We start from the raw sequence: 11,749 nt of genomic DNA, 5'->3' as shown, positions 1-11,749 counted from the left end.
TGAAATTTGAGGAGGAAAAATACTTTTTTTTGGAAAACAACCATGTCTTTCTGGAGGTAAGTTCATAGAAAGCTACCCAACTTTTGGGATAAGACACTTAGCTAACCCAACCAACAGCACCTACCGCTCCCTCGCGCCGAAAACGAGAGTCCTCTTCGGAATCGGTCTCATGGCCTGGGCATCTGTCGGGCTTTGGACCTCGCCGCAAGTAGAAGGTGCATTGGGTATGGCAGCGACAAAAGAACAACAGGAAGAATTGGACCGTAAAATGGCGATCCGCGTCTCCAGGGTTGACAAGGAGGGGAATTGAAATTCGATTGGATTGAGCTGGATGCATTGGCATTGAGACTGGCTGGCGGTACGTACAAAAGTACAGGCTTTACTCCGTATAGGCAGTACGAAATGCTGTTATACGCACTGCTTCCACCTGTTTTCTACGCCCTTCCCTCCTCCCCTGTATGTACTGTGCTGTACATATGGCGGACAGACAGATCGGGTTAGAACGGACAGTGCTGGTAGTTTATTATTTGCTGCCTTGTCTTCATTGTCCTTGTGACTATTCCGACTTCCGCATTTCTCGACAAGGCGATGACCGGTATGAATCACTGGATGATAGAACTCTAAACGGAAGGAGACACTGCAGTCGTGGAGACCAGGAAGGAATCTCGAGAAAAAAAGATTTTTGGCGGAACCGTCATAGGTTCCATGTTTTTTCCCTTTTCTTTTCCCTTTTTATTGTTATTTTTATTTTTTCTTCTCTTGGCATGGTGTGGCAATGTCAGGAGTTGGGTCGGGTGGCACATATACACAAAAACGCTCTCGAGCCGTTTCGTGAAACAGAAGCATTCTTCGACGCACGACATGTCAGGATGGAGACGTGGGGGTTTCGGGATACCGGGGTCTGTATGGAAAGTCAGTATTCAAGGCCTGTACATGAGGGATCTGTTTCCAAAATGGACAGGGGACAGACTGGAATCGCAACACGGAGTACACAAGAATGGTTTCCCGAGGATGGGCCGTTATCCATCAGTCAGTCAGTCTGGTCCACAACGTTGAAAATGCTTCTCTGGCTGTACCGACAAGAGAAAGGAAAGAACACGACAGCATGTGAGGTTAATGCGAAAGGATGAGAAATTCTGAGGAAATTTCCAGCCAGTGCCGACACAATCTTTGAATCTACGCAATGGGTCTGCTCTTGATAACTCGCGCTATCTCTGGTAGTTTTATGAATCCAAACCCAATCTTGCCTTGAACCTCGATAGACCCGCGTTTATCCATCGCTATGGTTGCCTGCCTGCCGTGAAACCTCGAGCTGGGATTATCAGATGCAACGGTTGCAAGGGCTACCATCCTTGACATACACCCATTGAAACCTCGTTGGCTGGCTAAAATTTCTGAGTCGTCATTATGACCAAAGGGACGATGCATGTATATCCTGCTCCCCTCCCTTGTACTACCTGCATAAGTGAAGACTCAACTTTTCAGGAAGGACTGGGATTTTTGTCTCTCCAAGCATGCCGGTCCTATTTGGGTATGGATGCGCTGTTCTTTTTACTGCACATTTCTCTCTCTTCTTCCTCTCTTTTCTCATTCCACTCCAAGAGCAATCTGAGAAGCTATATTTTTTTTCTTCTTCTTGGACTATTTGGTCTGCATTCTGCTGAATCATACCTAGTAAGTAATCTGTATGTATGTTTTATAAGCGAAATACACCATTACATACACAGTTCATACACATACATCCCAATCTGGAAGGATCGCCGATGGCGATCGGATCTTGCCGAGTGTGGATCATGCTGAGTCATCTCCATTCTCCAATCTACTGTCTAGTTATGATCGAATCTACTCAGTGTTCATCAAGAAATGTCATTGTCTGCATTCTGAAAGGTCATTCCGTAATATATTATGTATGTATGTATGTATGTATGCATGTAGCCTGATGAAATAGTGAATGAATGCTTAGAAGATCCAAAGTACGAATACGGCGGTGAGGATTCGATCTTCAGCCAGCCCCGAACTAGTAGCCCACTTGACAACAAAGAAAGACAAATAAAGATCGATCGATACCTAGTTAGCTACCTAGTCATAGACCCAGAGCGAGGCGAACTAAAAAGGACAAACAAACGAAAAACACACAAAAAGAAAAAAAAAAAAAAAAAGAAAAGAAAAGAAAAGAAAAAGCTAACAAGCAAAGCAAAAAGGAGGTGAGCAAAAACGATACCCAGTCCCACACCCAGTGACCAGTGTAAGCCCCGAAGTTCCGATTTCCGAAGGGGTGCGGCTGATGATCTCCACTTGGCCTGTCGTCGATCCTCGTCATTCAGCCCTGGCGCTGAGATCCAGTGTTTCTTTCTCTTTCGTGCGCGATTATCATTACGGAGTAAGGCAAGTCTTCAAGTCGCTCTAGGCTCAACAAGTTTGAACCAACACGGGATCAGAGTGGGTTTTGAGGATCGGTTGATGGGCCTCGATGGGGAGGGGGGTGGTGTTTAGTTTACATAGTTGCAGATTTTCGGATTTTCCTTGCTCTCTCAGACTCTTCCTGCTCTTTTTGATCTTTCATTCGATAAGATGGAATCGGAAAGTGCCCCGTTGCCCTTTTGGGGGTCGTTTTGTTGACAATCCATTGACAGCGGGTATAGAAGCCAATTATTCAATATTCGGAGAAATAAACAGCAAGTTGGGAGACAGCCCAAGCCAATAATAACTAAACAAATAGATGATAGCATCATTTATCCATTTTATTCATTCATTTGGAACTGATTTCCTTTCTTTTCCTTTCTCTCTGGGTCTTCTTTTGCTTTTTTTTCCCCTGCTTCTCTGCACCTTGTAGTACTGCGCCCATCCACTCTGCGTCTGCATTGAGGATATGGCCCAATCAGTGTCCTGTTGACAAATCTCTAAACATTTACTCCCATACATAACTGGACTTTGCAAAATAAAAAATTCTCTCATAATGTATCCTTCCTGAGGAGATGACTGGAATTAAAAAAAAAAAAAAAAAAAAAAAAAAAAAAAAACAAGGGACACGGAGTAAATAAGGAGGATGGGCTAAAAAAACAAATAACAGATAGAACAGAAGAACAAAAAGACCAGATCACAAAGTGGAGAAGCATATTCATGCAATATTTTCAGCTTGAACACATCCTGGTGATCAATAGAACTATTGCCTGGCCTGTCTAGCCTGCATAGACAAGGGGGGTAAAAAAAAGAAAATAGAAAATAGAAAGGAAGTAAAAAAGGAAATTGCCAATTTTGACCAATTCTTTCTGAAAAGAAAAAAGAAAAAGAAAAAGACAAAAGAAAGAAGAAACGTAGGACTCGTGCATACAGTGTCACTCGCTAGAACCAAACCCATTCACCGCAAAAAAGAAAAAGAAAAGGGAAAGAAATTCTAATGGGGAAGAATAAATAAAAATGTTAAAAAAAAGAATGATAAAAATGAGACAAAGAAAATGAACGTATGGAGTCATGGGGCAATAGAATAGAAGTGTAGGCGATAGACTCTAAGCGACCAACCCGTGTGAGTGTTGAACGGGGTCGAACCGACCGTAGGGGCCAGGGTCACTTGGTCGACTTGGGTAAAAAGGGTCGTATCCAGTTGTGCTGGAATGATGGAGTGTCATCCGTGGGTGCTTCAGGAAAAGAGAGTGATCATTTTGGTCGCTTGGAAGCATCGAGACCATTGAATCAAACGAGTCAGGATAGCTATTCCCAGAATCGTCACTCCCCTTGGAAAGCGTGTCGTACTCAAAAGGTGGCAAATGATGGCGGAATGGACCTTCGGTCTTCCTGTGGCCCGGAGACGTGATTGCATACGTGGAGTCAGGATAGGACCCCATGCTGCTCGTGCATTTCATAGTATTCATTGGGTCCATGGAGTCGTCCAGCATGCCAATATCAAAGGCAGAGGAAGACGACGAGGATACATGCGGGCTGTCGCTTAATGGAGAGTGATCTGCCGTCGCCATCTGATGGTAGTCCGGTCGACCATAGTGCGCACCCCCACGTTGGGAGTGATCGTAGGACATGAGACCTAGGTGAGGGCGCGAGGCGTGTCCAATACCTGGAGGTAAGACAGCCCCCCCGCTGCTATCCCCAGAGCCACCACTTCCGCTGTCGGGGCCCATGCTGGTTGAGCTGTCTCTCCGACCATCTTTGTAGTGCCCTGGAGAACGGCCACGGACAACCATTGGGTGTGACAACCGTCTCGCTATCTTCACTAACCGTTGTTCGCTGCTACCAACCGGCGTAATATCTGCGTAGAGCTCGACAACGAGGTTATAATATTGCTGCTGGGCCCGGCGCTTTCCATTGTTTGCCGTTGCCTTCTGGAACTGAATCCGCTCGAATGTGTACTGAGTGGGGGGCTGTGAAGCCTGGGCCGTGCTGCTGAAAGATGAATGGTAGTCCATTGGCATGCCTGCAGATTGTGAAGCCAATGGGAACCCATGGTTGCCGTTGGATGCTGAACCATGACCCAGCATTAATGGTGGTGGCTGGCAAGGCTGCAAGACAACTTTCTTTGGCTTCGACTCCGACTGTTTGTCGCGTTTTGGGGTGTGTTGAACCAACTCTCGGGGCTCTGCAAATTGCGAGTTCACTATTGCTGAAATTGACATGGAAAATGCCCGAATGCGATCGCCAGCGGGGTGGTCTGTGAATTTGAGGAATAGGGGAGTATTCGTCCAAGGATGCAACGAAAACGAGCACGAGACAGAAAAGTAATTGCGTCGGTAGCAGGTCCACTTGTCGTCGACTTGAAAAAAGCCCTTGTGTATTTTCGCTTGGATTTCAGGTTTGATAGCCTGTCCCGAAATACTGCCCGCAAAGACGGGGTGAATGATATCTGTCTCGTGGAAGGGAGGGGCATCTGTCATCGGTTGAGATAGACGCTGCACAGGTTCCATCAAAATGTTCCCGGATTGTCCAAACATCATACTTTGAGACCGATCAATAGTGCTATCGAGCGCTCGTGGCGTGCTTGTATATGTAGACATTCTCGACATGTCGTTCAGGCCTGATAACGACGGAAAAGTACCTCGATGGAGTGTGTATGCTCCTGGGCAGCTATCTCCCCTACCCATCATGCCAGAACTGCCAGCAACGCTCGTGCCCTGGGACTGCATAGTAGGCGACATGCCGGAAGGGGGTTGTCTGAATCGATCGCACCAATGTATCGTCAGGCGCTATTCGCAGAGGAAGAAGAGGATGAAAAAGGAGAGGAAAAAAAGAAGAAGAACTTACATAGGAGGTACTCGATGAGCTCTAAAATCTGACATCCGATCGTAAGGCAGAACTGGAGAATGCGAGTATAAAGAACCTGATGCTGGAGAAAAAGGCTCTGATGAAGACCGTTCCAATTATTTGGGAAACAAGTTAGCAAACAAAACAACGCCATGAATTAACGAGGCTGAGCCTCGAAGTAGGGTGAAGCGGGACGAACCAGAGCATGAATCAGCAGGGCTCATCAGGACATTGGGAGAAGTCGCGAAGCTGAAAAAGGCCAGTCCAGGTCAGCAAGTCAGGCTCAGTAGGAAGAAGAAAATATACAACGAATAAAATCTTGGTTGGGCTGGACAGGGCAAAAAAATAGACATGTAGATCAGATGATTTCCAATGCATCATGAAACAGCAGTAATATGTATAATGAAATTGAGGCAAGACCTATGTATGGTCGGCAACTGCAAGGCCATGCTGAGATCCCCAATGGAAAGCCCAGGAAGTAAGAGCTAAGCGCATGCACTGCAGTGGTTTGGTATTGACAATGAAATAACAAAACAACAGACAAATCAACCTGCCCGGGACCAGAAGGGAGTGATGTGACTAGTGGCTGCCAGCGGGCCAAGTGGAGCAGCACCAGCAGCAGAAGTAACAGGACAGCCCGAATTGAAAGGGACAACTTACGGTACATCCTGCATCGCAGGCGGCTGTGTGTTGTACCTCAGGCCGTTGGTGGCGGTCGATATCGAAGCCGGCTGAGCCAAAGGATGACCCAGGCCACCAACTCTCCGGTTTCCCTCCTCCTCATCCATAGAAAAGCCGGCTGGACCTGAGAACGGCCGTTGTGCTCCGGTATAATCACTGTCGGTGGTAACCGGACATTCTAGGAAGGAATTCTGCAAAATTGTCGCTAGGGAAGAGAAGGAATCTTGGTTAGAATAAGGGAAGAAGAAAAAGAAGAAAAAAGGGCGATCCGAGACAGGAAAAATAAAAAGTAAAAACTAATTAGAAATAGGGACAAATCAAGAAGGGAAAGGCGAAAAAAGAAAATAAAGAGAAGAAAAAGAAAAGAAAACGAGTAACATGAAAGCATGAAAACAGCAGACAAAGACACAAAGAAGTATCGCGCCCTCGCAGTCCCGAAATCCAACAGCCCCCTGTCAGCCAAGGGTGCCTTAATATTCGATGCCATTTTGACACAGCACGATGGAGATCTTGGGGGACTGTGTAACAAAGGAAGATAGTTGGGATTCCCAGTGGAATGGAAATAATCAAACGTCACATCATGTAGATCGCCCGTCATAAAGTTGCTGCTGCTGGGACACGAGGGCGCAAGTCGGCTCCGAAGCTGCATCATGAAAGGGAAAACGAAGAAAAAAAAAAAAAAAAAACACCAACAACAGCAATAGACTGTCAATAAAACAACAAAATAAAATAAATCAGACTTACAGTGATTCATTTGGAAAGCTGACCTGCAAACAAACGGAATGCCTTTATTTTCTTTTTTTCCCTCTCGAGGAACACGATTGGGCGCCTTCAGGCCCTATTTGATAAATCCAATAGAATGGGCGCTAAGGCGACACAACCAGCACTAGACTGTCGACGGTATCGGCCAGACGCTGATTAGAGTAGTGACGATGCCAGTGACAGATGCGTGGACGATCCTCTCATCGGATCCTTGAACTTCACGGGCCGGGAAGTAGATTTGGGGGTGATAGATCTCTCCCCAGAGTCTTGAGAGCTCCTTGTACTCGAACAACAAAGCTCACTCTCCAAGCACAGTTCAGCCTGGCCAGAAGTGGAACTGGCTAGTCTCTCGATTAAAAGCGACCACAAAGGCAAACAAAGCGACGAGGGGGAAAAGTAGCGATAGGTATCTGGGAGGGCTTGTCAGGTAATCGGGTCAAGGATTTGGCAAGAGTCGTGTGCTTCAGTTGTCACTGAGGAATTTGGACTGAGGCAGCAAAGGTATTTGAAGAAAAGATCAGATTAGAGAGCCGAGATCGTTGGGGGTAGAAAATAGCCAGAAAGAAAAGCAAAGACAAGTGAGAAATCAAAGGAGGAAAAAGAAAACATGGCACGTTCCACAATGGATTTATGGTGTGTTTCTGTTCTCGGCGTTGCAGTGAAGTAAACAGGAAAAAATCAACAAGAGTGATCTGATCGTCAGAAGTAAATATATCAATCAAAGAGGCTAATCACAGGGAATTTGTGATGATGGTATAATTTAGTATGCCTAACAGGTATACAGTGATCCCGTGAAATTCTCGTGCATACAGAAGGCTCATCTTCAGAAGTATAAAGGATTGGGCTTGGAAGGAAGGAAGTGGTAACAGGAAAGTAAGATACAATGACAGAACAATTCAAAAAAAAAAGAAAGCAAGAAAGAGTAATGGGACTTACTAATGTCAAAGGCAGATCAATAACAGAATGGTAGAAGACAGCAGCACGAAGCAGTATCTTGCATCAACCACTGCAGATTCCACCGAGTAAGCTGCAAGCATATAGGTATTTCTCCCTTTCCACGTCAAGCGGATGACGGCCAGCCCTTTTTATTTCATCTAACTGTTGGCTTTCTTGCCTTTGGTCGGGTTGGTCCAGTCCAGCAGATCCTGGACAATCTTTTGGCAGACGTTCGAATCCTGTCGGGTTTCTTTGAGAAGAAATGACAAACAAGCAATGTCCGAGAATGGCAGCTCTTGAGTTGGCTAAATGCGCTGAGGGATTCGGTCGATTGATATTTGATCCCAGATCGAATGGCAAAACCCCTTGTGCTGTCATCTTACCGATTTGGTTGTCTTGTCGTTTTGTTTTGTTTTGTTTTTTTTTTTTTTTTTCCCTTTCTTCCCTTTCTCATCCACAAACAGCGGAACACACAGACTCCATCACTGCCTGTTGTTTCTCCATCCGCTTCTAAACTGGGTTGTTTTACATCCAATGAAAGACTCTTGGTAGGCTCCAGGCATGCGGAAGTGTCTGCAGGACTTGAAGTGCACAGGCCTTGACGGCTCCATGTTGCCGGTTTGGACTTGGGAAACAAGTATCACTCTTCTTGCCACGAGCAGTTTGCGAAATTAGATCATGTCAAGACCATGAAATTGGGTGTACAAGGAAGGACTACAGTGGGTGGCAGCAGCAGAAAGGGGTCCAACCATAAGACCCCCGGATCATTAGGACCGTTGCCTTTTTTTTTTTTTTTTGTCACCGTCCTGAATGGAGTCAAGTAGCGTATGCGGTTTGATAGGATGTGTGTATGTACTGTTGCATCATCCCATATGGCAAGAAAACCAGGGCGTTAGAGATTTAGAAAGACACTGTATTGGTCGAGCTCGATGTTACATTCCCAGCCCAGTTCAGACAGACCAAGAAATCTGCACGGACTCTTTCGAATGATTCCAGGCAAATAGGAGATCCCGAATACTGTCACAAACCAATTGCCGATAATAGGTGGATTGTTCTATACAGAACCACATTTACCGATGAAGTCAGCTGTCCCAGCATTAACAATCGGTAAACGGGACTGTGCAGTAAACCCAAATAAGATGGCGCTAAACAAGTTAGTTGATGACGATCAAATACCCACCCGGGAACCCTGTGCAGACCCCAGTCGCATGATGGGAGGCTGTCGAAACTACTGGGGCAGCAGATAGTTGACCAATGGCTGCACAGAACATGGAATAACAGTCTATGCAATGGACTAGACAAGGTATGCGGCATCCAGAAAAAGAATTTTTGTTCTAGAGATGTGACGCATCTTAGGTCGGCCCAGAGAACCTGTCGGGCGCTCGAGGCACGAGCAGTATGGTTCTTGCATGAATCAAAGATCAGGCGATCGACAAGCCTCGATTCAACAGCCGCGAAAAACTAAGCTGCTTTCCTGCTCACCGACAAAGCTGAAAGAGTTGCATGGAGGGAGGGCAACCACTGACGATGAGCCTTTTCTTAGTAGGAAAACCTCACTGCTATCGGCTCCGACAATGAAGTCACTTGGGGGCAGTGAGTCTGAGAACACCCCGGGTAAACAGCCCCCACAGTCATACCTCGGCGGTTTGAATAGGTGGAGTCTTGGTGTAGGGCGAGTGTATGTATGGATGTATGTACTGTGTATTGTTGTTACAGTATGTGCACAGGAAATACACAGCATATTCTTGCATATTTTCCAGAATCGACCTCGCTTCTCTGGTCCACAGCTATAGTGGGTGGGACAAGACAAAGAACCTCTTAGGCTCTTGCCAAATCGGAGATGGCAATCCGTACTGTGGTCGATAAACTAGTAATATTCAAGCATTCTAGGCTCTGGACTCTTGCCATCCATAAGTGGATCCCTCCATCCAGGGCTGGTTCTCACAATCTCCTTTTGAACGATCATCGTGTTATGGTTGGATGATCGTCGTTAATCATGCAGCAGGCTAGTTGGCCTAGATGTGATATGCACCATGCTGGAACAAGACCAGGGTTCATGATTGGTAAAAGTCAAAAAAAGAAAAGGAAGAGAAAAAGAAAAAAAGAAAAAAAGAAAAAAAAAAGAAAGTTTTTCGATCCATTTGGGACCAGTCGATGGAACGCCTGAAATTGACGGAGCGATGTCATGCAGGACATGCCCGCGGGCTACAGCACAAATCCCGCCGTAACATTGCACAGGGGGGTGGGTGTAGTGGTGGGGGGAGAGGTTGCATTGCAGGCCAGAGACTGGATTGACCACCCGCGAATGGGAAATGGCGAATGTGAAGAACGTTAATCAGCATGACTCCTAACAGATGCCAGATTCTTCAAAGGCGATGATAATGACGATGATGATGGCGATGGTGATGGTGATGACGAAGACCAAGTCAAGTCAGAGAGAAAAGAAGAAGATTGAGGATCTTCCGCTAAGAGCAACAGACTCATTATTCCAAATCCGGTTGAATGGGGCACGTGCCCCCGCTTGTCACTGCAAGACTAGCGACACGCCCCAGCATAATATCATCAACAACCACCCACACATCCAGTCAAGACAGTCATCGCGAAGAAATCAATCAAGGTTCTGCTTATTGCTACTGAGACGAAATTACCGTGACTGGTTCGTGGTTGAAATGAGAAACAAGCTTTCATTGCCCTCCCGCCCATAATACAATCGCATGGGTGTCTCGGAAATTCTCGCAAATCCTACGCTTGCATGGAGTCTCGGTCATTATTCTCTTAGGTCTCAGGCTTACTGCAGGTACCAACATCCTGGTCTCAATAGATGGGCTACATGGGGTCATTGTTTATCATTATTTATGTACCTTTTGCCTACCATGGAGCAGTGCTAATTATATCCTCTTTGGCAAAAGGACCATGGATTAAGTTACAGCGGTACATACCTTGTCGTCCTCGACAGATGAAACTATACTCCACTTTGTTTTGTCCGTTTACCCTTGTGGGAATGTGCTCGGTTTCCAATCACCACCCCAGTGGACCGTTGGATGATGCTCTCGCACCTTATTATTAATAACCGTGGCCTCTTGGAAACCATGGAGTATTCCGGATCGACTCGTGCGGCTGTCCCGTGCACAACGCGGTCATAACCTTCTCGTGTTGTTTACCCCCGTTAACGGTGGTTTGTACAACCGCTAAGGAGCCATCTTCTCCAAGCAGGCCAAGAGTCAGAGATGATAATCGTATTCTCAATGCTGCACCTAGCCGTCGAAGGATGGCAGAATTTCTTCCCCTGACAGGGGCAGCAAATTCTCTTAATAAATCAACTTTCAAAGTTCTGATATCACCAGAAGCCCAGAACAGTCGGTTAAAGTTTCCGGGATCTTTACACTGTGTATGGATTTCTAAATTACGATTGACATCTAGTGCGATCCTTGGCATGGCCGCAAGAGAGACATGTATGTTGTTCTAGAGCTTCGGTCAGTTGCGTGGATTTGGATCTACAACTAGTCGTTCTGTTGCCGGCACCCGACCAGGCCCTGACTGGCCGATCAAGAGAACAAGTGCTCTTAGACTAGGGGCAAGGAACTTCTACTACTATGCCCCGAAAAGGGGTTGAAAGCCGCCCGACCAAGTATCAGACTGCAAGGTCATGGAACTTCCCTGCGTTTACCCCGCTTCAGATGGTGTCTGACTGGAGATTACCAAACGTGGTTGGTATCTAGAGGCGCTGCATCGGTGAATTGCTCCAGCCATGTCCTTGCTGCAGTATTCGCCCTGTGACTGAGTGTTATTCTTACTAATTGGGGAACTTCAGTTTTTAACAGTCGTTAAACATTTCTCTGCCTTGAGTTTGCAGAGAGCCACACAGGACTGTATGTCCAGGATAAACACCGCGATTGCAACAAGTACACCCGAACCGACTTTTGTTGAAGCTTCCGATCGGTATATAGAGACATCTATCTCTACTAACGGCAACTGAAATCTCCCATGTGCTTTGCATATGATACAGGGAATGTTGGGCTACACGATTCCTGCCCTCGTGGCTGCCTCTGATCCGATCACCTGCACCTGCTAACCCCCGTGATTCTGTGGGCAACTCGTACAGCATCCATATGTCAATGCCATG

The 11,749-nt window shown here is 46.3% G+C and overlaps 5 protein-coding genes across 5 annotated transcripts; 3 read left to right on the top strand and 2 right to left on the bottom strand.

Annotated features, from left to right (window-relative positions):
* Nucleotides 1-42: 42 nt before the first annotated feature.
* Nucleotides 43-310, top strand: ASPWEDRAFT_176244 (uncharacterized protein; the record flags this gene model as incomplete). Its single annotated transcript, XM_040831475.1, has 2 exons — nucleotides 43-56; nucleotides 118-310. 2 exons carry the CDS (start codon nucleotides 43-45, stop codon nucleotides 308-310), a joined length of 207 nt encoding a protein of 68 aa, XP_040684822.1.
* On the top strand, nucleotides 252-1,268 carry ASPWEDRAFT_683475 (uncharacterized protein). The gene has a single exon (XM_040838963.1). It carries the CDS (start codon nucleotides 459-461, stop codon nucleotides 1,128-1,130), a length of 672 nt encoding a protein of 223 aa, XP_040684821.1. The 5' UTR covers nucleotides 252-458; the 3' UTR covers nucleotides 1,131-1,268.
* Nucleotides 1,269-3,016: 1,748 nt separating this feature from the next.
* Nucleotides 3,017-5,933, bottom strand: ASPWEDRAFT_45103 (NDT80 / PhoG like DNA-binding family protein). The gene is made up of 4 exons (XM_040836442.1): nucleotides 5,908-5,933; nucleotides 5,447-5,496; nucleotides 5,248-5,344; nucleotides 3,017-5,157 (listed from the first exon to the last, which is right to left on the bottom strand). The coding sequence occupies exons 1-4, from the start codon at nucleotides 5,919-5,921 to the stop codon at nucleotides 3,507-3,509; spliced, it is 1,812 nt and encodes a 603-aa protein (XP_040684820.1). The 5' UTR covers nucleotides 5,922-5,933; the 3' UTR covers nucleotides 3,017-3,506.
* Nucleotides 5,934-7,622: 1,689 nt separating this feature from the next.
* ASPWEDRAFT_683704 (uncharacterized protein) lies at nucleotides 7,623-8,220 on the bottom strand. The gene has a single exon (XM_040838966.1). The coding sequence runs from the start codon at nucleotides 8,002-8,004 to the stop codon at nucleotides 7,690-7,692; it is 315 nt and encodes a 104-aa protein (XP_040684819.1). The 5' UTR covers nucleotides 8,005-8,220; the 3' UTR covers nucleotides 7,623-7,689.
* A 690-nt stretch (nucleotides 8,221-8,910) lies between these two features.
* ASPWEDRAFT_31816 (uncharacterized protein) lies at nucleotides 8,911-9,610 on the top strand (the record flags this gene model as incomplete). The annotated part of the gene is made up of 4 exons (XM_040833583.1): nucleotides 8,911-8,929; nucleotides 8,983-9,304; nucleotides 9,343-9,418; nucleotides 9,449-9,610. The coding sequence occupies 4 exons, from the start codon at nucleotides 8,911-8,913 to the stop codon at nucleotides 9,608-9,610; spliced, it is 579 nt and encodes a 192-aa protein (XP_040684818.1).
* Nucleotides 9,611-11,749: the final 2,139 nt, after the last annotated feature.

The sequence above is a fragment of the Aspergillus wentii genome (genome assembly GCF_001890725.1).
Source record: "Aspergillus wentii DTO 134E9 unplaced genomic scaffold ASPWEscaffold_8, whole genome shotgun sequence".
NCBI lineage: Eukaryota > Fungi > Ascomycota > Eurotiomycetes > Eurotiales > Aspergillaceae > Aspergillus > Aspergillus wentii.
This window is presented reverse-complemented; position numbering and strand designations above follow the sequence as displayed.

Coding starts and splice junctions, on each gene's coding strand:
- ASPWEDRAFT_683704 (XM_040838966.1), bottom strand. CDS start 8,004: ATGACAGCACAAGGGGTTTTGCCATTCGATCTGGGATCAAATATCAAT.
- ASPWEDRAFT_683475 (XM_040838963.1), top strand. CDS start 459: ATGTACTGTGCTGTACATATGGCGGACAGACAGATCGGGTTAGAACGG.
- ASPWEDRAFT_45103 (XM_040836442.1), bottom strand. Junction 5,345..5,446: donor CCCTGCTGATTCATGCTCTG/GTTCGTCCCGCT, acceptor GGTCTTCATCAG/AGCCTTTTTCTCCAGCATCA. Junction 5,158..5,247: donor GCTCATCGAGTACCTCCTAT/GTAAGTTCTTCT, acceptor CGATCGATTCAG/ACAACCCCCTTCCGGCATGT.